Source organism: Panthera leo, chromosome E3 (assembly GCF_018350215.1).
Source record: "Panthera leo isolate Ple1 chromosome E3, P.leo_Ple1_pat1.1, whole genome shotgun sequence".
Taxonomy (NCBI): domain Eukaryota; kingdom Metazoa; phylum Chordata; class Mammalia; order Carnivora; family Felidae; genus Panthera; species Panthera leo.
The window spans coordinates 21,442,178-21,469,141 of NC_056694.1; the positions used below are offsets into that span (position 1 = coordinate 21,442,178).

General features: G+C 47.0%; 2 protein-coding genes across 4 annotated transcripts in view; one reads left to right on the top strand and one right to left on the bottom strand.

Moving 5' to 3' along the window:
* Nucleotides 1–23,808, bottom strand: part of LCMT1 (leucine carboxyl methyltransferase 1) — a 41,441-nt gene extending 17,633 nt beyond the window's left edge. Inside the window, exons 1-4 of one of the 3 annotated variants that reach the window (XM_042921948.1) lie at nt 23,555–23,656; nt 13,618–13,702; nt 7,314–7,405; nt 4,769–4,890 (exon numbers count right to left, since the gene is read on the bottom strand). In XM_042921948.1, coding sequence (XP_042777882.1) covers nt 4,769–4,890; nt 7,314–7,405; nt 13,618–13,702; nt 23,555–23,573 — 318 coding nt within the window. In that variant the 5' untranslated portion in view covers nt 23,574–23,656. Of the gene's footprint in view, nt 1–4,768; nt 4,891–7,313; nt 7,406–10,876; nt 11,258–13,617; nt 13,703–23,554 lie in introns of those variants that run through there. The other 2 variants (XM_042921946.1, XM_042921949.1) reach the window with 2 other exon arrangements.
* Nucleotides 1–26,964, top strand: part of ARHGAP17 (Rho GTPase activating protein 17) — a 134,148-nt gene that overhangs the window by 12,610 nt on the left and 94,574 nt on the right. The window lies entirely within an intron of this gene.

Here is a 26,964-nt window from a genome sequence, read left to right on the forward strand (position 1 = left end):
AAATCCCGAAGCATCGCACACAGTGGGGGTGAGTACTGTTTTGTGACACGTTTACTTTTTTCTGTGAGGGGAGGATACAGCGGGTGGTAAAGGGCAGGTGCTCTGGAGCAGGGGACGGGGGTTCGAATCCCAGCTCCACCGCCTGTCTGCCGCGAGGCCCCAAAGTCACTCCACTCCCTGGGCCAAGTTTCCCTCCTCTGCGAAGCAGAGACAGGGACAGCACCTCACGGGGTTGTGAGGAGTAATGAGGAAATAAGTACACACAAGGGACACTCAGAACGGGGCCTGCCTTAGTAAGTGCCACGTGTGTGCCTTTATCATTGACTGTCATGGGGACGGGGCGCCGAGGTGGCTCCGTCGGTTAAGTGTCTGACATTGGCTCAGGTCATGATCTCACGGCTCGTGAGTTTGAGCCCCACGTGGGGGCCAGGGCCCGCTTTGGATCTTCTGTCCCCTTCTCTCTCTGCCCTTCCCCCACCGGTTCTCTCTCTCAAGTTAGATAAATAAACTTAAAAACCTATTGACATGGGTACTTAGAATTAGGTCTTGGCCTGGGGTGTACATTTATCTTTACTGAGGGCTGCAGTAAAAGAGCGTGGCAGACGCGCGCGCACATGCACACACACACACACACGACCCTGCTCCCCCTTCTGCATCCCCGGCCTGGTCTCCCCTTGGCCCCCTGGCCATCCTAGCACATTCTCTGTCACGTCCAATCAATCCCTCAGCCCCGAAGCGTATTCACGAACACATTCTCTCCTCCTCAGCTCGCCAACTGCACACACTGTAAGGACACCGCTGTCTGGACTCTCAGCGACACCCTGCGTGTTGCCTGCAGCAGCTCCCGATGCCCCTGAGGCTTGGGGAAAGAAACAAGGCGCTCCACAACCTGGTGACCTGCCCGGCGCCCCCCCAAAGCGCTCTTCTAACGCCTCCGTATCCACCTGTACTTACATTCCACAAGTACAGAGCCGCTTCCTTAAAGTGGAAAAAAAGACCAAGAAAAAGACACTTGTTGGTGCCCAGAACCCGGTGGTGGGCCTCACAGGTGTGGGCCGGGATTAAGGAAGAGCTGGGGTGAGGATGACACCCCTCTTTCTGACTTGAGCAACTGCGCAGAACACCATTTACGTGCACAGTAACGAGCGATGGACAGCAGGGACCGAGAGGGAGCCGGCCCCCCACGACAGCATGACGGGCAGGGAGGCAGCAATCACAAGCAAGCATTTTCCAGTAGGAGGTGACCCTAAGGGCAAGTGTCAGAACTGTGAGAGCCAGCTACCCCTCAGCCCTTGGAAAATCTCAGGGGATCTGGTCTGGGGGACAAAGGGGGAGGGAGGAAGGGGGAGACAGGAAGACAGAGACAAAGACAGTCTCCTGACCCATCAGAAGAGACACGCTCACCGATCTCAACCGTTCTCTCTTGGTGCTGCCATGCTCCCCTGCCCGTGTATAGGGCAGGGCCTGGTAAAAAGCTGTCCGAAGATATTTGGAGGAAATGTTTAGAGCACACCAGAAGATGACTTTTGCTAGGACATTCCAGAACACCCTCTAAGGATTTCGCTCACACGATATGAAGTTAAGGACACGCTAAAATTCCAGAAGGCCTGGAGAACAAAAGCAAATGCAGGACAGCATACGATCCTATGGCTCGTCTAGGACTTCTGACTTTCTAAAGAGCTTTCCCACTCATCAGCTACTTGCCCTCTTAAGAATGCCAATTAAGGGGTCACCATGGAGGGAAAGCTTCCAAAAGGCACACTGGAGCTTTTAAGGAACAGACATCTTCTTTCTTGCCTTTGGGAAAGGGGCAACAAATGGCTGTGGGACATGACGCTTCAACTTTTTATTCTGGGATTCCCCGAGCCCTTCCGACACTCCACTCGCCAGTAGCTCGCACGTCACAGGAGGCATGGAAGGCAACCGGGACCGTGCATAGCTACCGGAGGGCAGCCGGGGACAACCGTGAGGAAGAGTATCCCGTAGGCTCAAAGGAGATTCGGGGCGCCTGGGTGGCTCAGTCGGTTGAGCGTCCGACTTCGGCTCAGGTCACAATCTTGTGGTCCGTGAGTTCGAGCCCCGCGTCAGGCTCTGGGCTGATGGCCCAGAGCCTGGAGCCTGCTTCCGATTCTGTGTCTCCCTCTCTCTCTGCCCCTCCCCCATTCATGCTCTGTCTCTGTCTCAAAAATAAATAAACGTTAAAAAAAATTAAAAAAAAAAAAAAGGAGATCCAACGTGGCCGACCGCTGCACAGGCTGCCATATTGAGACTGACCCCCTGCGTCCTTGATCCTCTGGCCGTGTGGAAATAGGATTCAAGAGACACCAAGAAGCTGAGGTCCCTTAAAGGGTTTCACTCACCCTTTATTCTTTGTCTGGGGTTGTACTGGCTTTCCTGCACCCTACTCTCACCCGCTGCTTGAAGGTGGGAGCCTTCAACTGTCCCTTCGACTGGTCTTGGGGCCTGACGTCATACAGAACGAGCTCACACACCAGCGGCAGCAAAAAGCCTGTGACCCACAGCCAAACCTCTGCTGGTGCAGCCAGGGGACCCTCCCAGGTGGAAGGTGCACGAGACAACAAGACTAGCCGACGAGATTTCTCCTCCTCTTTTACAGAAGCACGTAGAGCTCAAAAACAGGGCTCAGCGAACTTGCTGTAAACAGCCAGTACTCTAGCCTTTGCAGGCCAGACGGTCTCTGCTGTGACTTCTCCACTCTGCTGCCCTAGGGCTAAAGCAGCCATAGGGAAGATGGAAGGAACTGGGAGTTGGCTGTGTTGCAGTAAAACTTTATTTACCAACATAGGTGGCAGCCTAAATTTGGCCCGTTCAGCTCCTGCTCCACAGAGCAAACAAGCATCAGTTTTCTAAAAAGAAACTTAGGTTTTTTAAAACCCTTTAGACTGATGTCATTATCAAAACGAAAAAACTCCACCAAATTTTTCAGACCCTGCACTATTCTCCTTCCTCACTCCTCACAGATAACCTTTTCCTTGGAAGGGGCACATGAGCTTCAGTGTACCTTGCTCAGAAATAAAAATCTCAGATTTAGCAATGATTAACCCACCTACACGGCGGGGGGAGAGACCAAACCACAGGACCACGTTGAAAAGGGTGTCAAGCCCAAAGGAGGAGTTTCTCCCGTGGCTTCTGTTCACACTGCACACATTCTGCCACTGCATTCTCTTCCAGTTCCTTCCACCACGCCGTGCTCTCTGAGGCCCAGAGGCACCGCCGACCTATAGCAAAGAGCACCCCCCCCCCCCCCCCCCCCCCGAGCAGCCGCAGGGCTCTCTGGAGAGAACAAGGAGGGAATCTGGACGTGGACGAACTGCAGTCCGTTGTTTGTTCCATGCTCCAGCGCCACTGGCTGTCCGACCTGGCGACGCCACGAGCTCTCGGAGCCCTCCTTGCCCCGTCTGGGTACCACCCCCCCACCTGCAGAGCTCTCATGTTCATTCCTGAGGTCGTGGATGTGCACGCCCTTCAGAAACGTTAGCTATCTTCTCCTGAATGAAGAATGCAGAGGCAACCGGTTAATACTAAGGCTGTGCTGAGGCCACTGATTTCTCGCCTCAGTGAGAGAGACGCTGGGAGCACCGATGACCAAAGACCTCATCGGGTGAGCTGATGAGGGACAAAATACACACTCAGGTCGCATTAGGCCCACACACTCTAGTTTATCTTGGTGTACTTCTGCAAGAATCTGGGGAAATGCACGTACCCATGACTGCCACATGACCGACCTGACAGAAGAACCCAGAGAGATCGGTACAAACCTATAAAAAAGAAAACGCAATCAGTGAGATCGTTGTAGAGAAAAGGTTTGGTGCTACAATTCCAGCCCGGAATCAAAGACCAGGCCTGTGGTCCGGATTCTGCCACTAACTGGACCCATTTCCTCTTCTGTGAGTGAGTGTAATTATACCTGCTCTTGAACCCTAACAAAGGAGGTAAGGGACCAAATCAGAGAATGAAGGGGCACCTGGATGGCTCAGGCAGTTGGGCTCTGACTCTTGATTTCGGCTTGGGTCACGGTCTCATGCTCCGTGGGATAGGCCCCGCATCTAAGCCCCACTTAGGATTCTGTCTCTCTCTCTCTCTCTCAAAATGAATAACTAAACTTAAAAGGGCTTTGTGTCATGTTACCATCACCCAGCCTTGCAAATCTCCAAACTATACTGAAGACACCGTCACAACGACAGTAAAGTCTTTTGTTGTCGTCAAAACGGCAAATGCATGGGCCCCTGGTCTCAGCTACTCCACTGGCAGGGCTCTCGCACACACGCAGAGAATGTATACAAGGATTTTTATCAAAACCCCTGTTTGTAACAGCAGGAGCTAAGAAGCAAGGCACATATCTAGGGCCCTGGTGACATCACGTACGTGGCTGACAGTGGTTGCACAGCAGGTGCAAGCAGATGGGGACAGGGACGCGGGACAGGCAGTCACCGCATTCCTTTTGAATATATTTCTAACATTAAAAAAAAATGTTTATTGACTTATTTTGCGAGAGAGATGGGGGAAGGGCAGAGAGAGAGGGAGAGTGAGAGAGTGACAGAATCCTAAGCAGCCTCTGTGCTGTCAGCACAGAGCCCAATGCGGGGCCTGAACCCACAAACCGAGAGGTCATGACCTGAACCGCAATCAAGGGTCGGGTGCTCAACCGACAGAGTCGCCAAGGTGCCCCTGACATTTTTGAACCCGCTGGGAACCTTCACAAAATTAAACAATTGGGGAAACAAGGGGGCGGTATTTTTTAATTTACCTTTAGTCTCCAGAAGGTGGTATCCATCCCAGCCCCAAGATTTAGAATCTGACAGTGACATTCTGTCTTCTGTAGAAATGCCTTTATAAGCTGACTGACGCCATGGACGCGAGCAAAATATCCTGAGAGAGAGACAGAGACAAGCCATGACTCAGTGATGATGGAAATAAGCCTTGCAAAGTTCACACCAGGAGGACAAAACGCAACCCTTCTGCCCTTCTTCAGGGGTAGCGGTTTAGGTTATCCAGAGACCTTATGGGAGAAGTAACGACTTTAAAATTCTCTTCCTTTTTTTTTTTTTTAAAGCCATTTGAACCAACATAAGCACAATCTATCTAATGGTTGGATCAACTATCTTAAGGAAAACGCAACGCCCCCTAATTCTACATATGAAAGAAAAATATTTTACATCAAAACATGGGATCTAAATGTCCCTCTTAGAAATGTGTCTTTTCGTGGCTAAGTGAAAGCTACTCAGAATTCGACTGAAACTCAAAATTGGGAGACCCTCTGGAAAGTATTCTGGGGTCAGGAAATGGGGCAGATAAATGTCAAAGCAAAGACAGCCATGTTTCTTAGCGTGCTCCCTTCATCTCCATCCTGTGCGGGTCAGAGCCTGGATGTTTGTAAAACATCACAGGCGGGGTTGGGCGGGGGGCGGTGCACAGGCAAATGGTGCCTAATAAACTGACTTGTCAAGCTCTGGCGTGGGAAGCTGGAACAGAGGAGACAAGAAATAAAAGAGGGTCAAAGGAAGATAAAATTGATCTGGGTTCTAAAGCCCTTCTGCTTACAGTATTACTATTTTAAGAACAAAATTTGAGTGGCATTTATAGACACTTACTGCAATTTGACATAGGGATTTCATGTCTGTGGATTCTACTAGTAAATAATTTGAGCTTGTCTTTTTACATGTCTCTTTTGGGGCGCCTGGGTGGCTCAGTCGGTTGGGCGTCCGACTTCGACTCAGGTCATGATCTCACAGGCTGTGAGTTCAAGCCCCCCGTCGGGCTCTGTGCTGACAGCTCAGAGCCTGAAGCATGTTTCAGATTCTGTGTCTCCCTCTCTCTCTGACCCTCCCCTGTTCATGCTCTGTCTCTCTCTCTGTCTCAAAAATAAGTAAACGTTACGTGTCTCTTCCATTTTACTTTTCTCGTAAATCCTTTTTACCGTGGGTTACAGAGTATCATCCACAATGGACTGGACATTGGAAAAAATTTTAAAATGCTCCCCACACGTTGTTTGGGAAGCACTCTCCTACTGTGGGGCCCTAGTCTAGCGATGCCAACCCAGGGAGAGGAAGAAGGAAGGCCGGAGGGCTGACCTGCTGCCCAGGGCCCCCAGCACCCAGGGCACCATGGTGGGGCCCTGCCTCTGCAGCATCTGTTAGGAAAGTGTCCTCAAGAGCACGGGAGGGAGGCTTAAGGCCTCTTATCCAGGCCTCATCCAATCTTACTGATGCCTGGTTTCACCCTCAGCTCAAAGTACCATGTCCTTATTCTTAGGAAGCACCACTTTAAAATTTCTTCGCATTTCTCATTGAAACTACCCATAGGATCCATCTTTAGGGCCAAGATGCCCTGCACCCACAAGAACTAGGGTCATTTGGCCAATTTCTCAATCTGGCTGAGACTAAGTCACCCTCCTGTCTCAAATCCTTTCACTGCCTTGATAGAAATGACTTGTACAGCCTAACAGTGTTACTATCACTTTAACAAGGCCAAAAAAAGTCATTCCTTCCATGAACAGACAGTTCACAGTAAAAGATATATAAATGGCTCTTAAACATATAAAATGATCTTGGGGCACCTGGGTGGCTCAGTTGGCTAAGCAAGTGCCCGACTCCTGATTTCAGCTCAGGTCATGATCTCACGGTTCAAGGGTTTGAGCCCCACATCGGGCTCTGTGCTGACAGCATGGAGCCTGCTTGGGATTCTCTCTCTCATTCTCTCATTCTCTCTCTCTCTCTGCCCCTCCCTGCTTGCAAGCAAGTGAACTCTCGCTCGCTCGCCTGCTCTCAAAATAAACATTTAAAAAATATATTAAAAAAATAATCCTAGTGATCTTCAACTTCACCCAAAAATAAGAGGAATCTAAAATAAAATTACTGTAAGATACCATTTTTCATGTATCAGATTCACAAAGATGAAAAGTTTCATAATACACTGTGTTGGTGAGGATGTTGGGAAATAAGCACTTTCATATACTACCGGAGAGAAGGAATACTGGAACTCTCATGTTAAGAATGAATCCCTATGTTACACTGCTGGCTTTGAAATGGAGAAGGGGTCATCTTCCATGGAATGTGGGTGGTTTCTAGAAGGTAGACAAGAAAAGGAAATAGACTCTCCCCTATGGTCTTCAAACGAAACGGCCCTGATGACACTTTGATGTTAGCCTAGTAAGACCCGTGTTTGACTTCTGACCTTCAGAACTGTAAGATAATAAATTTGTATTGTTTAAAAAAAAAAAAAAAGAATGAAGCCCTAAAACCCCAGGCCTCTCAGCTGATGAGGGAATAGTGAGAAGGGAGGGGGTCACTTGCCTCTGTTAATTTCGGGGGCCTTCCTCTCCTTACACAGTCTTACAAAATGCTGGATGTAAGGGTCATGCCAGTAGCCAATGCTTACTGCAAACCTGGAAGGGATAAAAAGGAGGCAGGTGAGTAGACGTCAGTAGATTCAGGTTCTCAGGGACCAGGTCTAGGAGGAAAACCATCCACTTCACAAGGCCAACACACTCCCATTTAGCACTCCGTTACAAATGTAAACAGACTCAGCCATCCGCCGAGGTGCTCACTTCCACTGCCTCTCACCCTTCCCACGGCGGCCATGTGTCACCTCTCTTTATTCTGACTGCTAATTCCATTTCCAGGACCCTGGAGAGCATATAACCTCACCTCATAGCTCACCCAGAAGACGTGCAACCATCTATTCACTTGGCAAACTCACTGGCCAGAACTATTCAGACAACTCTACTCAACCAGAAGTTCTGGGTCCACAGGAAAGGAGATCTAGAACTGTTTTGTAAAACTCGATAATGACTCCCTAAGTATTTCCCCCGGCTCTGTCATTTCTGTCATTTCACGTCCCTTAAGGAGTAAAAGGAAAACCAGGAACAAATAAACAGAACAGCTACAACCTAGAAAATGCCGTTGTAGCTTACCCTCTCTGGCATGCACTACAACCTGGAAAATGCTACAGTAACCTAACCTCTCCCCAGGCCACACGACAGGGAATCAAAGTTCTAGTGTTCTAAGCCAGGGATCTGAAACCCCAATGACCACTTAAGGTCTCCTGGCAACCATGAGTGGAATCAGCCTTAGGACAAGGACATGTAATGGAAGAAACCTGGATCCTTAAGGCCGAGCCACTGTGGGCCTGCACCCCGCTCTACCTCTCAACAGACATTTTGAGAGTTTCTAAATGTCTTTATCGCTTAAACCGAACGGAGTCAGGCTTCTGTTACCTGCTACACCCTGAAGCATCCTAAGTGATATCCTGAGTGTATGAGCTCATTTCCGTGTTTCTTGACGACCAAGCTGAGAGGGGAAGGGGTGAGTGACTGTTACCCAGCTAGAGTCTGAGCTCCCAGAGGCAGATATGAGATCTTCTCTTTACGTCCACTGACAAGGCTTACCGCTGCCTTGACTGTGGTCGCTGCTAATCCTGTACAAACCTATCCCCCCCAGTCTCTCTCATGTCCACGTTCACACATCCGCGCGCGCGCGCACACACACACACACACACACACACACACACACACACACAAGGAAGCACATACTTTTGGCTTCTCGAGGCAGCAAGTCAGCACGGAAATGCACAAAGTACTCATTAAGGGACACGATTTGCTACGGGCCCAGACTGTCCAAGTTTTACAAGTGTGAACAGGCTCAGCTGTCTAAAACGGTGCTTTTCAAATGATGAATTATGACCCATCCGTATAATAAAATCAGTGTAGTAGTTTGCAAGTCTCCATCTGTGAAAATGCAGTCGAATAGAGTGAAATAGACAATATCAGTATGCATTCCACACTGTAAGAGTTAAGACGGTTTTGTGAAGCTTTTGTTGAAGTGGGTGTTTGGGGTAAAATGCAATGAAAAGTCTGTTCTCCGAACACACAAAATAGACTCTTAAACACAGAGAACAAGGTGGTGGTTGCCAGAGGGGGCGGGGGGATGGACAAAATAGGCAAAGAGGGCTTAAGAGGTACAAACTTCCAGTCATATGAGTAACGCACAAAGATGAAAAGTGGAATATAGGGAATCCAGTCAATAATACTGTTGTAACAGTACGGTGACAGATGTGACGACACTTAACCGTGGTGAGGGCTGAGTAATATGTAGATCTGTCAAATCACTATGTTGCACGCCTGAAATTAATGTAACATTGTATGTCAACTATACTTCGGTAAGTAAAAAAAGAGAGAAGAGGGTGTTCTCCCTGTTGGCGGATTTGAGGAGCACCGGCCTCAAAGGAATCACCTGGTGCCATCTAGTGGTAAAGGCCGTGTCTGCAGTCCAAGAACCACAGACTAGTGATGCGAACATCAAACATGGACGTAAGGGTTGGAGGGGGCCTTGGAACTGACCTGGTCAACCCTGACATCCGATGCCAGAATCCTTCAACAACACCAAGCCACTGCGTGACTATGCACCACAAAGGCGGCACTCACTCCAATGCCCAGCAGCCCTACCTGCTGAAAAGCTGAGTTGCCCCCCTCCACAAGCTCTGCGTTGGACTTACTACCGCCCTCCTCTGGATGACAAGGAGCAGTTTCCGCTCCTCTCAACTGTATTCTCCGTCAAGTTAATACTATTGATTCCATCAAGCCATCTTTGGTGAGTGTCTGCTAAGTGCCAGCCATTGGGGATACAGTAGTGAACCAGCCACAAAGATAAGGAAGGGCTTGTGACAGATGAAGGACAACAGCATGGAGGACGGACGGACCTACGTTAGAGAATGTGAGAGGGAAAGCCTCTCTGAAAAGGGAATGGGCTGAGTTGGGTGCTTACAGAACCGGAGAAAGCTGTGCAAAAGGCGTTCTAGACAGGAGGAAGAGCAGACAGAAATGCTCTGGACAGGAACCGCCTTGGAATGTTCCAGGAACAGAAAGTCGGTAGGGAGGCTGGAGAACAGCGGGGGAAACAGGAGAAACTAGAGAGGCGGGTGGTGGGAGCCAGGGAGAGACCTCTGCAGCCACGTGCAGCGGCCCCAAACCACGGCGAGGTGCACAAACGTAACAGGTGGGGACAGAACACAAACGTATCCGGTCACGAGTCCTTACGACTCCCACTTTCTAATGTCTCCAACATGCGTCTCCTTCTGGTCTCCAGATCTAGAAGACTGCCAGTGGTTTCTGGGAGGAAAAGGATGTCACTGATCTGCCCTTCAGAGTGGCTAACATGAGAAGATTTACAGAGCACTGCTAAGAAGAGTACGGGTCAAAGAACTAGCGGGCACTGCTGATGGGGAGTTCCAAAGGGAGATGGGCAACCTGTTTCAGAGCTTAGAATTCTGTCACCCCTGGGAGCCCAGCTGAACATGGTGGATCCACACAAGGAACCACTAACCGGTCATCTCAGATATGAACTAGAAGGATCAGACATGCCAAGATGTTCAAGACACCGTGAAGGGAAAAATGTTGGGCCAAAAACCGATGTAGCCAATGTGCCCGTGAACACGTGTATGTGCGTATCTAAGGACAAGTACTAGGGTACTGGTGATTTCTGGTGTGTGTGTGTGTTTTATCTCTATGTTTTAAACTCTTTCTCCATGAACTATATGCCATATTTCATCTAAGACATTATCAATTATAAGACTGAAAAAAGAAAGAAGAAACACTGCCAGTTAGTTAATGTTTTTCTTATTGCTTACAATTTTAATTTTGTGCTTGTTGGAAAAAGCCCGTTTACTTGTTTGTTTAATTAGTTTTCAAGTAGGCTCTGTGTGCAACGTGGGGCCTGAGCTCACAACCACATCCAGAGTTACATGCTCTGTTGACTGAGCCGCCAGACGCTCCTGCAAAAGCCCTTTTGTGCTTATTTGAGCGGATTGAAAGGAAATGGATGAATGCAGTAAGAGGGTTAAGTCTTCCCTTTTGGGGTATCTGTGAGTTTCCACACAATATTGACCTTCGGGCCGCCAAGGGCATTGGCAAGGCTGCATCCCCAAGAGATCACCATCATCCTCTCCAAGATTTCCTTCCACGCTGCCGACCCTCCAGGTGCAGGTTTTGTTACTGAGCCTTTCTTGATCTCATCAGGAGGTATCCATGGATGGTTCTCCAACAGCATCAGGATTTGTGCTCCTTCTGCAAATGGCCCTTAAAAGGCACGTGGGCAGAAGCACCCAAGAGCTGACGGTGTAGTCATCCGGCCCTGCCGCAAGCAACAATGACCACATCCACTCGCACAGGTAATGACAACTCTAACACGACTTGGCAGTGACTGCAGGACACATCGAGAATAAATCACAGCTGATGGCAAAGACGTAAGAACGTGTGTCACAGCATGGATCAAATACAGTGTTGCCTTCACCACATGAGCAACAGTAAACTTAGATATCATAAGCAAACGTAAAAGGCAAATATTAAGCGATGAAAAGTACCTGTGACATCACATAGTAACTTCCTGAAAACATAAAGAACTTACGAATCAGTAAGGAAAAAAATCCTAATATCCCAGAAGAAAGGCCAAAAATGGGCAGTTCACCAAAGAGCCAAGTGATCACTGAATATACAAAATAAAGAAACCAAAAAATGCAAAATGAAAGCAGAAACAGCAAGCAGTAAATCTGCTATCAAATCAGCAACAAAACCATTTAATAGAACCTGGCTTTGGTGAGGATGAGAAAGAGGGCACCTGAGCCGCCAGAACTGTAAACTGTCACTGCCATGCCACGAGGCACTTCGGCTGCTGGTACCCAAAGCTGAAGAGTTATATTTACGCGATGACCAAACAATCCCACTTCTAGGATTTTACCCTAAGGAAATAGTCAAGAATGAACACAAAAAGGTTTCGGTAAGAACACTGAACCTGGGGTTACGGTATCAGGTGAACAAATCAAGCTACAAAATTCTACGTACAGAATGTTCCCAATTCTGTTAGATGAATGCGTACATTCACGTACACGTGAATATACATACATGTACAGTACACATATCAAGACTTCCCAGAGTAGGCACCAAAAGGTGAACAGTGGTCGCCTCTACACTGACGCTGTGCACCTACTGCTGCTGTCTGTCTGTCCCCACCACAGTCCTCTGTTGCCCAAACCCAGAAAATATCCCCTCTTTTTGGGTATCCTGACTTTGTTTAAAACCCAAAGAATCGGGGCGCCTGGGTGGCTCAGTTGGCTAAGCGTCCGACTTCAGCTCAGGTCACGATCTCCCAGTTCGTGGGTTCGTGCCCCGCGTCGGGCTCTGTGCTGACAGCTCAGAACCTGGAGCCTGTTTCGGATTCTGTGTCGCCCTCTCTCTCTGACCCTCCTCCGATCATGCTCTATCTCTCTCTGTCTCAAAAATAAAAACGTTAAAAAAAAAAAAAAAAAAAAAGTTTAAAACCCAAAGAATCAAAAATCTCCGATTTGGAAAGACCTATTTCGCAGTCTTCGGTCAATCCCTATTGCTTTTGAAATTTTCATGACATTCACGTACCACCTGTTCAGTGTAACATTTCTCTAAATCAACTCGCTTTTTTTTAGTACTCGGGTCTGACGTGCTACCTATAACACACACTATAATAAATACCTAACTATTAAAATTTCAAACATCTGTGTGCCACCTAAAGTCATTTCACATTCCTTCCGTGGGAAACACTGATCTGGGCCAACCGCCTACTCACTCGAGAGCATTTACTGACTCTGCCCTATAGGCATGAGTACCACCTACAACAGGAAAGGTGTGACATGCTCTCCGCCAGGGATTTCTTCATCTGAAGGAAAGGGCAGGGGCCCTCCGCACTCTCCCAGCCAGTGAGGATCAAGGCCAGGTTCATTTACTTCTATCAACACTCCTGAGAGCTGACTACAATGCCAGGCATCAGTCCAAATGCTTGACCGATAGGAACGGAACGCCTACAACCCTCATAATGACCCCCCGTGGAAGGCACTGCTTTACAGACTAAGGTGAAGGTCGGTCCCTCAAGCTGCAGAACCCTGTAGAAAATTTCATTCTATGGGTGCCTGGGCAGCTCAGTCGGTTAAGTGGCCGACTTCGGCTCAGGTCATGATCTCACGGTCCGTGAGTTCGAGCCCCGCGTCGGGCTCTGTGCTGACAGCTCAGAGCCTGGAGCCTGTTTCAGATTCTGTGCCTCCTTCTCTCTCTGACCCTCCCCTGTTCATGCTCTGTCTCTGTCTCAAAAATAAATAAACTTTAAAAAAATTAAAAAAAAAAAAAAAGAAAATTTCATTCTATTGCTTTTCGACCTATTTACTCACCTGGATTTGGATCCCTCCCCCGACACTTCAGTTGCTTAAATGATATCTGTGTGTGTGTGTATGTGTGTGTGTTTACGTGGTCGTGTGTGTGTATATATGTACACACACACACATATATATGTACATTAAACATATATATGTAACGTATGCACACATACACATACATACAATGTACTTAAATGCAATTGCAAAAATCAATCCGATACTCTTAGCATCAATTTTTAAGTTTGAAATTTGAACTACATACTGCATACTAGCCTAAGATACTGCTCTACCTCTTATCGTTAATTTTATTGTTCTTTTTTTTAGTCTCATTTTTTTTTTTTTTTTTGTTTCTATTTCTTGGTAGTTTTATTCTTGGTTATACATGGAAGGCAGGAAGCAAAGTCTTAAGGGCAACAGACTTTGTACCTAAACAGACTTTCAGTTTGTTTCCTTTCTTGTGAGCTCTGTTGCTTTCTTAAGTAGATCCGCAAGGCCTTAAGTGTTGAATCACCTAAAAAAAAACAAAACAAAACTGAGCCTCAATGAACTCACACGCTATCGTTTCTTCCTAACAGAGGCTACTGGTACTGCCTTTTGGCTTCAGCTAACACCCAATTACTTTACAAGGATTAGTATGTCCTAAAATCTACTGCCTCCACTGTTAAGTACTCATTGACTAGTGGGCAAGGCATTTATGAAAAAGGAACCAACATTCACAAGAGAGTGAGTTAAGTAGGAGAAGTCAATCAGAAAGTTCCCATGGTACAATGTCTCATATCTGACTTAAGCAAGCAAAAAACCCAGTTAATACAGAATATAGTAACAGGATGTCATGGGCCTGAATAATGCTAAAGTTCTTTTGGAAAAAACAAAACATTTAAGCTCATGTAGTCTGAATATTTTCTCCCAGTCTGTCTTGCCTGATCATTTTCTCAGTGCATCCATTTTTCCTTTGTAACTAGTGCTTTTTTTGGTTCTGTATCCAAAACATTTACCTACCTCAAGGTTGTCAACATATGCTCTCATGGTTTCATCTAAAAGATTTATGGTTCTAGCTGTTATATTTCGGTTTATGATCCATCCCAAATTAATGTGTACAGAATGAGGTAGGGGCTAAGGTCCATTTGGTTTCCACTTGAATATCCACTTTACCCAGAATTATTCATTAAAAAGACGTCCCTTTCGCCCACTGAATTGGCTTGACAATCTAGGTGAAGATCAACCAGCAGTACTTGTGTTTGGTCTATTTCTTGGACTCTTTATTCTGTTTCACTGATCTATCTTTATGCCAAAGACTTTGATTGCTGTGGCTTTACTGCAAGTCTTCAAATCAAGCAGTATTAAGCAGTTTAAGTTCTTCAACTCTGCTCTTCGTTTGAAGACTTTTTTGGCTATTCAAGACCCTTCACGTTTCCATATACATTTTCAAAACAATCTGTTAATTTCTTCTAAAAAAAAAAAAGATGGCTAGGATTTTCATGGTGATTGCACTGATTCCACGGATCAAGTCAGGGAGAACAGGAATCTCAAAACATCAAATCTTCCAATGCATGAACAAAGCGTATCTCCCATTTATTTCAGTCTTCTTGAATTCCTCTCAACAGTGTTTTACGGTTTTCTGTGTAAAGTTGTTTTGCGTCTTTCGTTATATTTATTCCTACCCACTTTAGGTTTTTGGATGCTATTGTCAATATTTTCAATTTTAATTTTCCTACCCATGTATGTTGAACAGACAGTTCACGAGAGATGTAGGAATGTCCAATAAACACACAAAAAGATGCCTAAGATCACTAGTCACCAGGGAAATGCAATTTAAAACCATAATGAGATGCTCTTTCACCCTCACTGACAATACAGAATGTTAACAAGGATGTTGAGCAACTGGAGTTTCAATATATTGCTGGTGGGAAGTGTACAGCGATAAACCACTTTGGAAATTAGTCTAGCAGTTAAATATATACCCACCCTGTGACTAAGCAATTCTATTCCTAGACATTTATTTGAGAGAAATTGAAGACCTGTATGAGAATGTCCCTTGTAGCCTATTCACAATGACCAAAAACTTCGATACAACTCAAATGTCCTATCATTGGAGAACACGCGAACAAATCATGGTGTATTCATACACGTATAGGAACAAACTACACTGACAAAGACTCTTTCCTTGACCAAACTCTAGCCAGGTTCCTCGAGCCCTCTTCTCGACTAGGCTTCAACCTTGACTTACTGTATACAGACTCGAACAAACACTAATGTAGACTTTAACAGCTCAAGGCTCCACCCCTAGGATGATTCCGGTACCCCTTAGTGCCTGCCCGAGAAAACTCAAGGCTGCCAAAAGCATCCATTGTTTCTTCTAGCCAACACTGAAAGATCAGGTCCCTGTCTCCCAGTGAGCAAATCCAGGTGGTTTCACATGAACGAATACCTTTCCTGGATTTTGTAATTTTTTACTTCTGACTTTATTCACCCCCAACTTTACTCCCTCATTCTCTCTTTAAAATCTCCTCTGTACAAACTGAAGTTGAGTTTCATTCACTCTGGACTCTTTTCCTTATTGGAATAGTTAATTACTGATTAAACTCTGTCCTCATCACGTGAACTAGTATCTAGCTTTATCTTTAAAAAAATTTTTAATGTTTATTTATTTTGAGAGACTGTGTGTGTGCGTGGATGCACACGCAGAGGAGGAGCAGGGGGTGGGGGAGAGAGAGAGAGAGAGAGAGAGAGAGAGAGAGAGAGAGAGAGAAAGAGAGAGAATCCTAAGCAGGCTCTGCACTGTCAATGCAGAGCCAGACATGGGGCTCAATCCCAGAAAACGTGAGATCATGTCCTGATCCGGAATCAAGAGTCAGATACTCAAGTGACCAAGCCACCCAGGTGCCCCTGGCTTTATCTTTGATAACGCAAACAACATGGATGAATCTCAAGGAACACAGTTGAGTGAAAGAAGACAAAATAATACATACTGTATGACCCCATTTCTATGACATTCGAAAACAGGCAGATCTAATCTACCACAGATTTCAAAACCAGAAAATGACTGGTGAGGGTAAGGAGACTAATTAGAAACATATAACAAGGGAAGTTTCTAGAGTTTCAGATATATTTTATATCTTGTTTTGGGTGGTGGTACACAGATATACCGTGTACGTTGACTCTTGAACAACACGGGTTGGGGTGTCAACCTCCTGTGCAATCAAAACTTTGAGTATAACTTTTGATTCCCCAAAAACTTAACTACAAATTGACTACTATTGACCAAAGTCTTAACAGTTGATTAACATGTATTTTGTACGTTAGATTTATTATATATTGTATTCTTTCAATAAAGTAGGCTAAAGAAAATATTAAGAGGGGCATCTGGGTGGCTCAGTTGGTTAAGTGTCTGACTTTAGCTCAGGTCATGATCTCATAGTTCATGGATACGAGCCCTGCATTGGGCATTCTGCGGTCAGTGCGGAACCCACTTTGGATCCTCTTTCTCCCTCATCTGCCTCTCCCTTCCTCATGCACGTGTGCGCGCGCTCTCTCTCTCTCTCTCTCTCAAAAATCAATAAGCACTAAAAAAAAGAAAATATTAAGAAAATCATAAAGAAAATACGTTTAGAGTACTGTACTGCATTTATTGAAAAAGCCACATATAAGTGCAGTTCAAACCCATGTTGTTCAAGAGTCAACCATATACACTTGTTAAGACTCATCAAACTGAACACTAAAGACCTGAGCATTTTATTTTATAAATCATCACCCTCTCACCCCTGCTCTCCCACCTCCATTTTCTTCCTTCCCCTCTCCCTCTGTCTCTTAAGAATACCTGGGGAAATTCTGAAGAACAAGAAAGATGAGCAATATAGCTGACCCTCCGATGGGGGATATTCCCCATTCAATATCCACTTACCCCTTCCTCCTTACCCCCATTTTGTTTGAGGTATCAATCTGCCCCGTGAGAAATTCTCCCCTCCCACACTTTCTTGCAGCTAGGGGTGAGGTCACCTGCCCAATTCTGGCCAATGAGAAGTATGTAGAAGTCTACAGGGTGGGACTCCCTGAAAAGCTATTGCTTTCACAGACTCAAACACATGCTTTTGTTAGTATCGTTTTCTTTTCTTTCTTCCTGGAGTACAGCTGCTCAAATGAACTAAGGAGATTGTGCTAGTCCCTGATACAACCCTGTTTTACCCCAAGCTAGAGGAGCTCTTGGCAAGTCATGACTAACACTTCGCAAGTCAAAATGTTTACGCATCGAAATGAAAAAAGCAATTCCGACTGGAAGTCAAGAATGATCTACGCATTGCTGTGCTAAAGTATACATAAGAATTTAGTATGTAAGTGATATTTCAAATCAATGGAGGATACAGACCATCAACGGACAGTGTAGGAACAAAAACTGCTAACTTATACAAAATTATAAAGATAGATGAATGCTCTAAGCAATAGAAGCCAAAACCATAAAAGTGCTAAAAGAAAAGGCAGTGATTGAAAACGGTCTCATAAAACGTTACCCAAAAGCCCCAAGCCATAAAGTTAGACTATCAGATTTGGCACCATAAAGATTCAGAATTTCTGCATCATGAAATGTATGGTACAAGCTCATCTTAAAGACAAGCAACAGTTTGAGAGAAAATAATGGAACACATACGTAGGCAAAGGACTACTACCATACATATGACAAGATCTTACAGACCAATAAAAACATAAATGAAACAAAAAACCAAAGACCCAGTTAGGAAAATGATAAGGAGAAAGGCTCATGTAAAAAAATATCAGAGATAGTGAAGAACTAAAAATGCTCAGTCTTAGGACGCCAGGGTGGCTCGGGCGGTTGAACGTCTGGCTCCGGCTCAGGTTATGATCTCACAGTTTGTGAGTTCGAGCCCCGTGCCAGGCTCTGTGCTAATAGCACAGGGCCTGCTTCAGATCCTCTCTCTCCCTCTCTCTGCCCCTTCCCCGCTTGCTCTCTCTCTCTCTCTCAAAAATAAACATAATTTTTTTTTAAATAAAAATACTCAGTCTTACTAGTGAGTATAATAAAAAAGTTTTCTAAATAAAATAAAAAATTTTAAGAGGTATTATCCACCTGCCAGCTGACAAACAATTTAAGAGACTGAGAATATTCTGTGTTTAGCATCTCTTTTACCATGAGAACAGAAACGGACACAACCTCTTTCGAGGACCACTTTGCAAAGGCTTCTCCCCTGAAATCCATCTCACTGGAAAACTGAAACGCACATGCAAAGATGTTTATTGCAGCCCCGCTTTAATAGCAAAATCATAGCTACCCAAATGAACAGAAGAACAGTCACATAAACTAAAACCATATTGTGGAATACTGTTCAGCCATTACAACAACAAAAAAAATGGAGACAAAAACTTATATGTACAGTATATTCAAATTAGACTAATGAGTTGGGGAAAAGTACTCACTTTTGCCCTTTAACAAATTAACCATTAAGGCGCACCTGGCTGGCTCAAAGAGTATGTGATGCTTGATCTCAGGGTTGTGAGTTTGAGCTCCACGTTGGGTGTAGAGACTACTTAAAATCTTGAGGGTGGGGGGGAATCTGGGTGGCTCAGTCAGTTAGGCATCCGACTCTTGGTATCAGCTCAGCTCATGATCTCACATTTTGTGAGATCAAGCCCCGCATCAGGCTCTGCACTGACAGAGTGGAGACTGCTTGGGATTCTTTCCTTCCCCCTCTCTCTCTGCCACCCTCCTCAACCCCGCCTGCACATGCTCACTCGGGCACACTCTCTCTCAAAATAAATAAGCATTAAAAAAATAACAAAAAAAATTAAAAAAAAAATCTTAGGGGCACATGAGTGGCTCCGTTGGTTAAGCGCTTGGCTCTTGATTTTGGCTCAGGTCACGATCTCATGGTTTGTGGGACCGAGCCCCACACTGGGCTCCACGTAGATGGCATGGAGCCTCTCTCACCCTCTCTCTGCTCCTCCACCTCCCCCCTCAAAAATAAATAAACAAAACATCAATAATAAGAATGTTTAAAAAATTGAAAAAATCTTAAAAACATAATCATTAAAAACAATTAGTATTCTAGATTAGAAACCATTGTTTTTCATAGATATTTTCCAAAATTTAATTTGTTGCTTTTTTGAAAAAATGAGGAGGGTTGCAGAAAATCCACGATTTACGGGACCTTCGTGATGGGCAAGTTGGGCAGCTAATTTATCCTCGCCAGAATATTCTAATTCTAAAGTGACACATCTTCTCTGAGGATGGAAAGCAGCAGCCCCCACCTTCAAATATTCAGATCACGATCTCAAGCCCTGCTCTCTGGGCATGGCTGCAAAGATGCAATCCGTGTGCTGGAAAGGCCTAGGCCCTTGGGAAAATGCTGCCTCTCCAGGGAGGTGATCCTGTGACCCACCTGCACCTCAAGGGGGACATTTTTGGATTCGGTGGAAATCAGATTGACTTCTGTAATTTTTACAACAGGATTTCAGTCTTACAGCCCCGGGCCTGGCTTCTAAAACAGACAGACCACTCAAATCCAGGGAAACAGAACAGCAGAATGTTGAGACCTCATCAGGAAGTGCAACCCTGAGCATCGGCGTTCAGTTCCTCGTCACTTGGCCGCCTGAGAAATGGGTCTAGCAGGCACGTGGCTAAGGCAGACACGGTCATTCCCTGCACCTTTCTTCTTGCGGGGGCAGACAAACGTTCAACACTACGCCTGCCTACGCCGCAGCTGGACTGACTACCGCCAAGGACACGCACAGAGAACACGGAAGGGGCTGGGCCTGGTCTGCAGGTGTCAGGGGCCTCCTGGTGGGAGTCGCATCTGAGATGAGCCAGAGGGCTTGGCTTCTTCTTTCACTCACTGGCCTCACCCACATCCAATCTGTCAACACATCCCATCACCTCCTCCTTCAAAACGTACCCAGAATCTGGTCGATTCTCAGCCCTTCCGGTGCTACCATCCTGACCCAAGACATCAGCGCCTCTGTCTTGGAATATTCCATCAGCCTATTAACTGATCTCCCTGCTTCCGTCCTTGCTCCCTACAGGCTGCTCTCAACAGAGAAGCCAGAATGATCCCATTAAAACCCAAGTCAGGTCACCTCGTTCTTTGGGTCAAAATTCTCCATTGGACACCACCACAAGTCCCTAAGACCCCTTCAGCCCACCTCCTTCTCCCTCATGCTGGCCTGGTCCTTCCTGGAACAAGTCAGGCCTGCTCCCTCCATGGGCCTTCCTACCCTCCCTGCTCTCTGCCTGGGACACCGTTTCCAGAGACATCCACAGGGCTCCCTCCCTCACCTCCTACAAGTCTGTCCCCACCATTGTCCTTCTCAGGGGGCCATCTCAGGGGAAACTCTAAGCTCTACTCAGAGATACCAGCCTAGAGTGGCATCTAAAGGACAGAAAAAAAAAAAAAAAACAAACCCTCAGGTCCTAAGGAAAAACACCCTGAGGACATAGCAGAAATAACTGACCAAGCAAGGTGGAAAGCAGAGATCGGGGTCGAGAGGGGCCGCGCTGCTCACGCATCAGGTGGTGCGGCACCAGGGCGGAAATGCAGGGTGCCACCGCGGCGATGGTGACAGACATGGATGAGAAGAGGTGATCGCTACAGACGAGGCGTTCCAGAAAATGAGTGCCCTGTGTGTAGCCTGGGTCCTCCACACGCACAGTGAAGCCGACTGGGCTGATGGCAAGAAGGTCAAGACAGACAGGAGGACTGTGGGCCAGGCACCCAAGGCGTCCACGAATCAGGTGAATAACCAGGAGAAAACAGTAATGAGGAGGAAGAGAGGATGCTCCGCCTGGGGACCATGGATCTCAAGGAAACGGGGGGTTGGGGGGGGGGGTCAAAGAACAAGGACACAAATCTTGCACCCCCGATCCTGAAATCTCATACCCCGGGGTATGAGAAAACAGAGGCACCATCTGAGAGGACTTCAAAAAAGGATATCCCCGGGGAAGGACCAGGGTCAAAGCAAAGAGAGGGAAGAGATGGCTAAGGAGAGGCTGAGGAAAGAGACGAGGCTGGCGATTAAGGAGTGGGAATTTCCCGGGACACAGGGAGGGTCTGGGGAGAGGGGGTCAGGGGTAAACAACAGAGGGAACTGCCTTGGGAGGGCAGCACAGGACTGAGAAGACAAGGAGAGGGGAGATGGGTAGTGGCGAGAGTTAGCGATCACAGTAAGTGCTGGAAAAATACTTGCGGAATCCCATGGAATTTTTAAGCATAAGCCCAGAATGTCCGCTCAGAAGAGTTCTCGCTGTAGGACCGCAGGACTGAGAGCACAGGCCCATGCTGATGGTCACGGCACTGACGATGACGACTGGGACAGTGCTGATAATAACCACCAGTCTTCGACACCTGCCACGTGCCAGGCACTGTGGGGAGCGCGCCACATTTAATCCTGCCGACAGCCGTCTGACACCGTTCACGTCACTACTATCCCCGGGAGGGCTCTGAAAGGAAGGAGGGAACAACCTGCAAGAGAAGTAACAGAACCGCACGAGTCCTGGGAAGCTAACTGGCTCCTGTGTTAAATTAGGGCTTTTATGGCCGTAACCTAAGGCGGGGGGAACCAGCCTGATCCACAGGTATGACATATTCAGTAACTTCAACCAAACAGTGTTCGGAATGGAGGGAAATCAAAACCAGTAGTAACAATTTATTGAAGGCTTCACGCTGTGCCAGATCCTGTGCTAACTGTCTTGTGTCTGTGATCTCATTGAATCCTTACATCCCGAAGGTGGGTTACCATTGTTATCCCCCCACTTCAAAACTCAGACGACAGACAGCCCACGGTTCATGCAAGGAATCCCTATTTAATAACGTGATCTTTTGACAAGATTGAAGGGTTTAACACATTACGGTGAAGATATCACAGAACTTGAAGGAGAGAGACCTACAACATGTCTTAAAACACTAACTTAAGAATTCTAAAATCTTTTTGCGTGTTTTTTTCAGATGAGGGAAAGGCCAGTGCAAAAGAAGCTTCAATGAAATGCGCCCAGATGGCAAACACACCCAGTCTTTACAGCCCAGGACCTATCCCAGCAGATTCTGATTCCGTGAGTCTAGAGTAGGACATGAGCATCTGTGGTTTCTTTCTTTCTTTCTTTCTTAATTTTTTTTTTTAACATTTATTTATTTTTTGAGAGAAAGAGACACAGCATGAGCAGGAGAGGGGCAGAAAGAGAGAGAGACGCAGCATCAGCAGCAGAGCCCGATCAAAAAACTTGATGCAGAATGGTTTAGTGGCAGAGCTAGGATCAGCTTGACAGAGCCCGGCCCCAAGGTCCATGTTTTAAATCACTATGCTTAGTCTCCAAGAACCTACAAAAAGCGCGAGCCTTAACCCAAAACCTTGGCATTCCCCACCTCCATTCCCTAGTGGCCCCAGCTTCAAGGGCATTCTATCCATTCCTTTAACAGTTCGCACTCCCCTGCTCTGCCCCAACACCCTCCTATATCCCCGTTTTGCATTCAGCCTTGTGATCTCAGCTTCAACGTTATTGCCTCAATGACAAACTCGAATGGCATGCTGTATTTCTCAGCACTCAACACAAAACCGTAATTATGTATTTCACAGGGAATTATTTGCTTCCTGTCTTTTCCGAGGAGATGGTGCTGCCCTCAGACGCCACGTCAGTCCTTTCATCATGTGTTCCCAATAACTGAATACCCACCAACCATTCAAAAAAGAAGGCTTTGGCACAACGGATACGCTCAATAATTTCTGTGGAACGAATGAATAAAGTACACTCGAGCCCCGTGCTTCCAGGTGTGTGATACATGTCTGTGCTCACGATACTGCCCTCACTACACCCCCAAGTATGTAGACCCCTGTGGCATAGAGGCAAGAGCTCTGGAAAATGCTGGCTCTGCACAGCAACATTATGGGGCCCCGGCAGGCCATTCCCCCCCCCCCCCGCCCCCCCATCTCGATTGGCCTGAGTTTCAGGGGCACGATGGGGATCGTAACAACCCCCAATGAAACGTAACCTATTAAATAGGAAGAACTTGCACTTCTAAGTCCTCAAGACTAGAATTATTTGCTTCACTGTCTGTGAAGTGCAGTCTGTCTCCCAGGAAGACTTGAGCCTCACGAAGGCCACAAGACCCCGTGTGCCTGGTTTAGGGCCGGATTCCCAGTCACGCTCTCCCCAGGCCTGACACACGGCAGAGTGAGACAATTACCAGTTAAATAAATGAACCGCTGCTCTGTGCACTTCACAGGTGTGAAACCAGGGTCGCCCGAAATTGACGGTTACCTTCCGGCGCACCAGGATGTTCCTAATACGCTGGCATCACAGGCCCGCCTCCCACCTAGGCCCCAGCCCCCCAGGGACGCTGGCCCCTAAGCCCGCGCCGGCAGGCACCTCTTGCATATAGAAGCATCTTCGCAAGTGCCGCGCACCCCCTCGTCGTCTGGGTCTGCGGAGGAGGAAGAACAGGCGGAGAAAGAGGGCCTCCTCAGGCTAGCGGCCATGGGCGTGGAGGTTCCGGGGTGCCGTGCCCACCGGGGACATGGAAGCGAGCTCCACAAACGCCCTGGAAAGGAGCGAGCCTCCGAGAAGGCTGGAGACAGGGGCTGGGCTCCAGCGGCCTCAGCGGGCGCGGCTCAGTGACGTCGCTCACGTCAGCTCCCCCAGCAACCTTCCCGCTCATTGGCGCCTCTGCCCAGACGCTCATTGGACAATTTCTCCGCCCCCTTGGCCCGCGGAACGGCTCATTGGATAGCTCTATTGGTCCCGCCCACACCACCCGGAAGTAGGCTGAGGAGGGGAAGGAAACAAGTGGACGCAAAACGAGAGCACCGCAATGCTTTCTGGGAATTGTGGTCGTGGGTGCGCTGGGAGTGCATTGGGTATTCATTCATTTATTTATTTACTTATTTATTCATTTACTCATTTGTGTGTGTGTGTGTGTGTGTGTGTGTGTGTGTGTGTGTGTGTGTGTGTTTATCTATGAGCGAGAGAGCGAGAAAGAGAGAGAAGACAAGTGGGAAGGTCACGGGAAGGAGAGAGAAAATCTGCAACAAGCTGTATGCGCAGCGCAGAGCCTGACGCTAGGCTCCATCTCGCCACTGTGAGATCACGACCCCAACTGAAATCAGGAGGCGGTCGCTTAACCCACTAAGCCACCCAGGTACCCCAGGCTTTGGGTTTCTTATTGCTGGTCAGAAAATTTTATAACTGTGATTCACGCAGGGCGGGAGAGCTAGCAGGATGCTCAGCTTTGGGTCGAAGGGCAGAGAGTCCAGCTGCAGGAAACAAGTGTTCGTGTTGCAGTTAGTCGGGGCTCAGTCTCATTCGACAATTGAACAAATGTTCACCGAGTGCTGACTCTGCGCCAGGAGCTGTGCTAAGTAAGGGCTTTGCGCACATAATCGCCTTTCAAATGCGGAGGAAGGAACGTGTGGGGAAACTGGTACAATGGAAAACTATGTTGCAGTGTAAATGCACCAGAGCTGCCAGTTACAAGCATCACTGGCTGAATTTAAGGACATAATATTCAGTGAAAGAAGGGATGTAACACTTTTATAAAGTCCAAACCAAGCAAAACGGATGTTAAGAGATACACACATATATATGATAAAACACTCTACAGAAAAATAAAGGAATGGCGGGGGGAGGGAGGGAGACAGGAATCACCACACTTGTGACCTTTAGAGAGTGGAGAGGATACAACACTGGAAGGGAAGGGTTACTTAGGCCCTTCAATAATTTCTCAAGTTGGGGTGGTTCACCTGTGTTTCATTATTACACATAGCGAAGACATTCGTTACATATATTTTATACTGGCCTTCTAAAACATTTTCTAGGTAAGTAGTGTGTTTGTATGTTCCATTTCTGTATCTGTCAGGAGCACTGAACGGACATACTCAAACTGTAAGAACCATGGACCACGCAAACACACACACACACGCGCGCGTGCGCGCAAAATAACAACAGAACCTCAGTGCACATATCTTGGGGCAAAATCATATATCAAAAGCTTGCTTAGTAGTCATTGGAGGGATAAGAGCTCATTGGTACCCAAGGTAGAAATGACAGTGGGGAAGGCCGAGGTTAGGAAGGCTTGCCAGGGGGAGTTATGATGAGATGGATTACACCACTTTCTCTGAGTCGTGCTCTGCCAAGAGGGTAAATGCAAAACACTGAATAAGCATAGTCTCCCAGCTTGGCCGTGTACACATTCCACGGGTGTCATAAGTAGAAAGTGTCATTGGCGAGTAGTACAAGGTGTCAATCCCGTAGGTGCGGACGGTAAGGCTCAGGGTAAGGGGAAGAGGGTGGAGACAGATATCCTGGTACACCTGTGTCGTTTGACAAGCAGAGTGTTCTTTGCTGAGCCTTTGATTCAGAAAAAGCTCGCGATTCAGAGGACTTTGTCATTTTTCACCGAGGACCTCCGCTGGGGTTCCTGCAGGCAGGGCCAATTCATTTCATTGAAGTTCCTGGTTGAAGAGCTAGACCTTTATGACTGAGGAGTGGAGGCTAGAAGCGGCAAGCTTAGCCATCTCAGGCTGTGTGGTGCCTCCAAATAGGAGGCTACACCGCGGTTGTCATGAACAACGTCATGAGACAATATCAGAGAAAGTTCACCACCTAGTCTGCATCTTCTGACAATGACGAACTGACATTTAAAACCCCTGTGGACATTAATATTGGGAGCAAAAAGCAGGCATTAATCATGAAACTTCCCCGAGAGAGGCTGAAGAAGACATTTGTGGTTGTGTCTCTCCAGTATTTTTTTCTTCTATAACAGCCTGAGTTTATTATGGGGAGTTTTCAGTCCACGGGGATCAGGTGAGGGGTGCCGGGGTGGCTCAGTCGGTTGAGCGTCTGACTCTTGATTTGGGCTCAGGTCATGATTCCAGGGTCCTGGGATTGAGCCCTGTGCTGAGGGTGGAGCCTGCTTAAGATTCAGTCTCCCTCCCTCTGCCCCTTTCCCCCCCTTGCACTCTCTCTTAGAAAAAAAAATCAGTATAAACCCTGGTAGCCTTAAAACACCTGGGATCCCAACAAATTTAAAGACGGTAAATATTTTGCTCTTTCTTATAGATTTGGCTAATAGGTTCTGTTCAGCGCCGATTTCAATGTCCTCTCAGCCACCTTTCCCTTGACCTTGAAGGGGACATGTTTTACCTTGTTATGCACAGGGCACCCAAACCCTTCTGCTATCACATGTCATCTTTGCAGGCGGGATGTTAACTTAACCCATCTTTCTCTGGGAGCACAGGTATGACATCGCATGTCTGACATCCTACCGTGAGGACATTTGTTGGACACGTTTGTTGAGGACATACAAGTCTCAAATCTTTCCGTATTTTTTGGGTTCTGGAGGCAACATATTCCTTGTTGATAAATTTTACTTCAGCCCATTTATGCTGTTACTTGTAAATCAGACCACATGGAGTGGGCCTCCACCCAAACAAAGCGGTTGGAGAATACTCTCCTCCCATGTAGACAAATATACGTATGTGTCTTCCTTTGGCCACAGCCTCCAAACCCACCAGTGTCTACCCTGGTCAGAAGTAACCACTGTTTTGGGGTGCCTCGGTGGCTCGGTCAGTGTAAGCATCTGACTTTGGCTCAGGTTGTGGTCTCGTGCCTTGTGATCTTGTGGCTCGTGACGTCTCAGCTCTGGAGTTCAAGGCCCGCCTGTGTCAGCGCAGAACCTGCTTCAGGTCCTCTTTCTCCCTCTCTCTCTCTCTCTCTCTCTGCCCGTCCCCCATTTTCACTCTCAAACAAGAAAAATAAACATAAAAAAATTATTGAAAAAC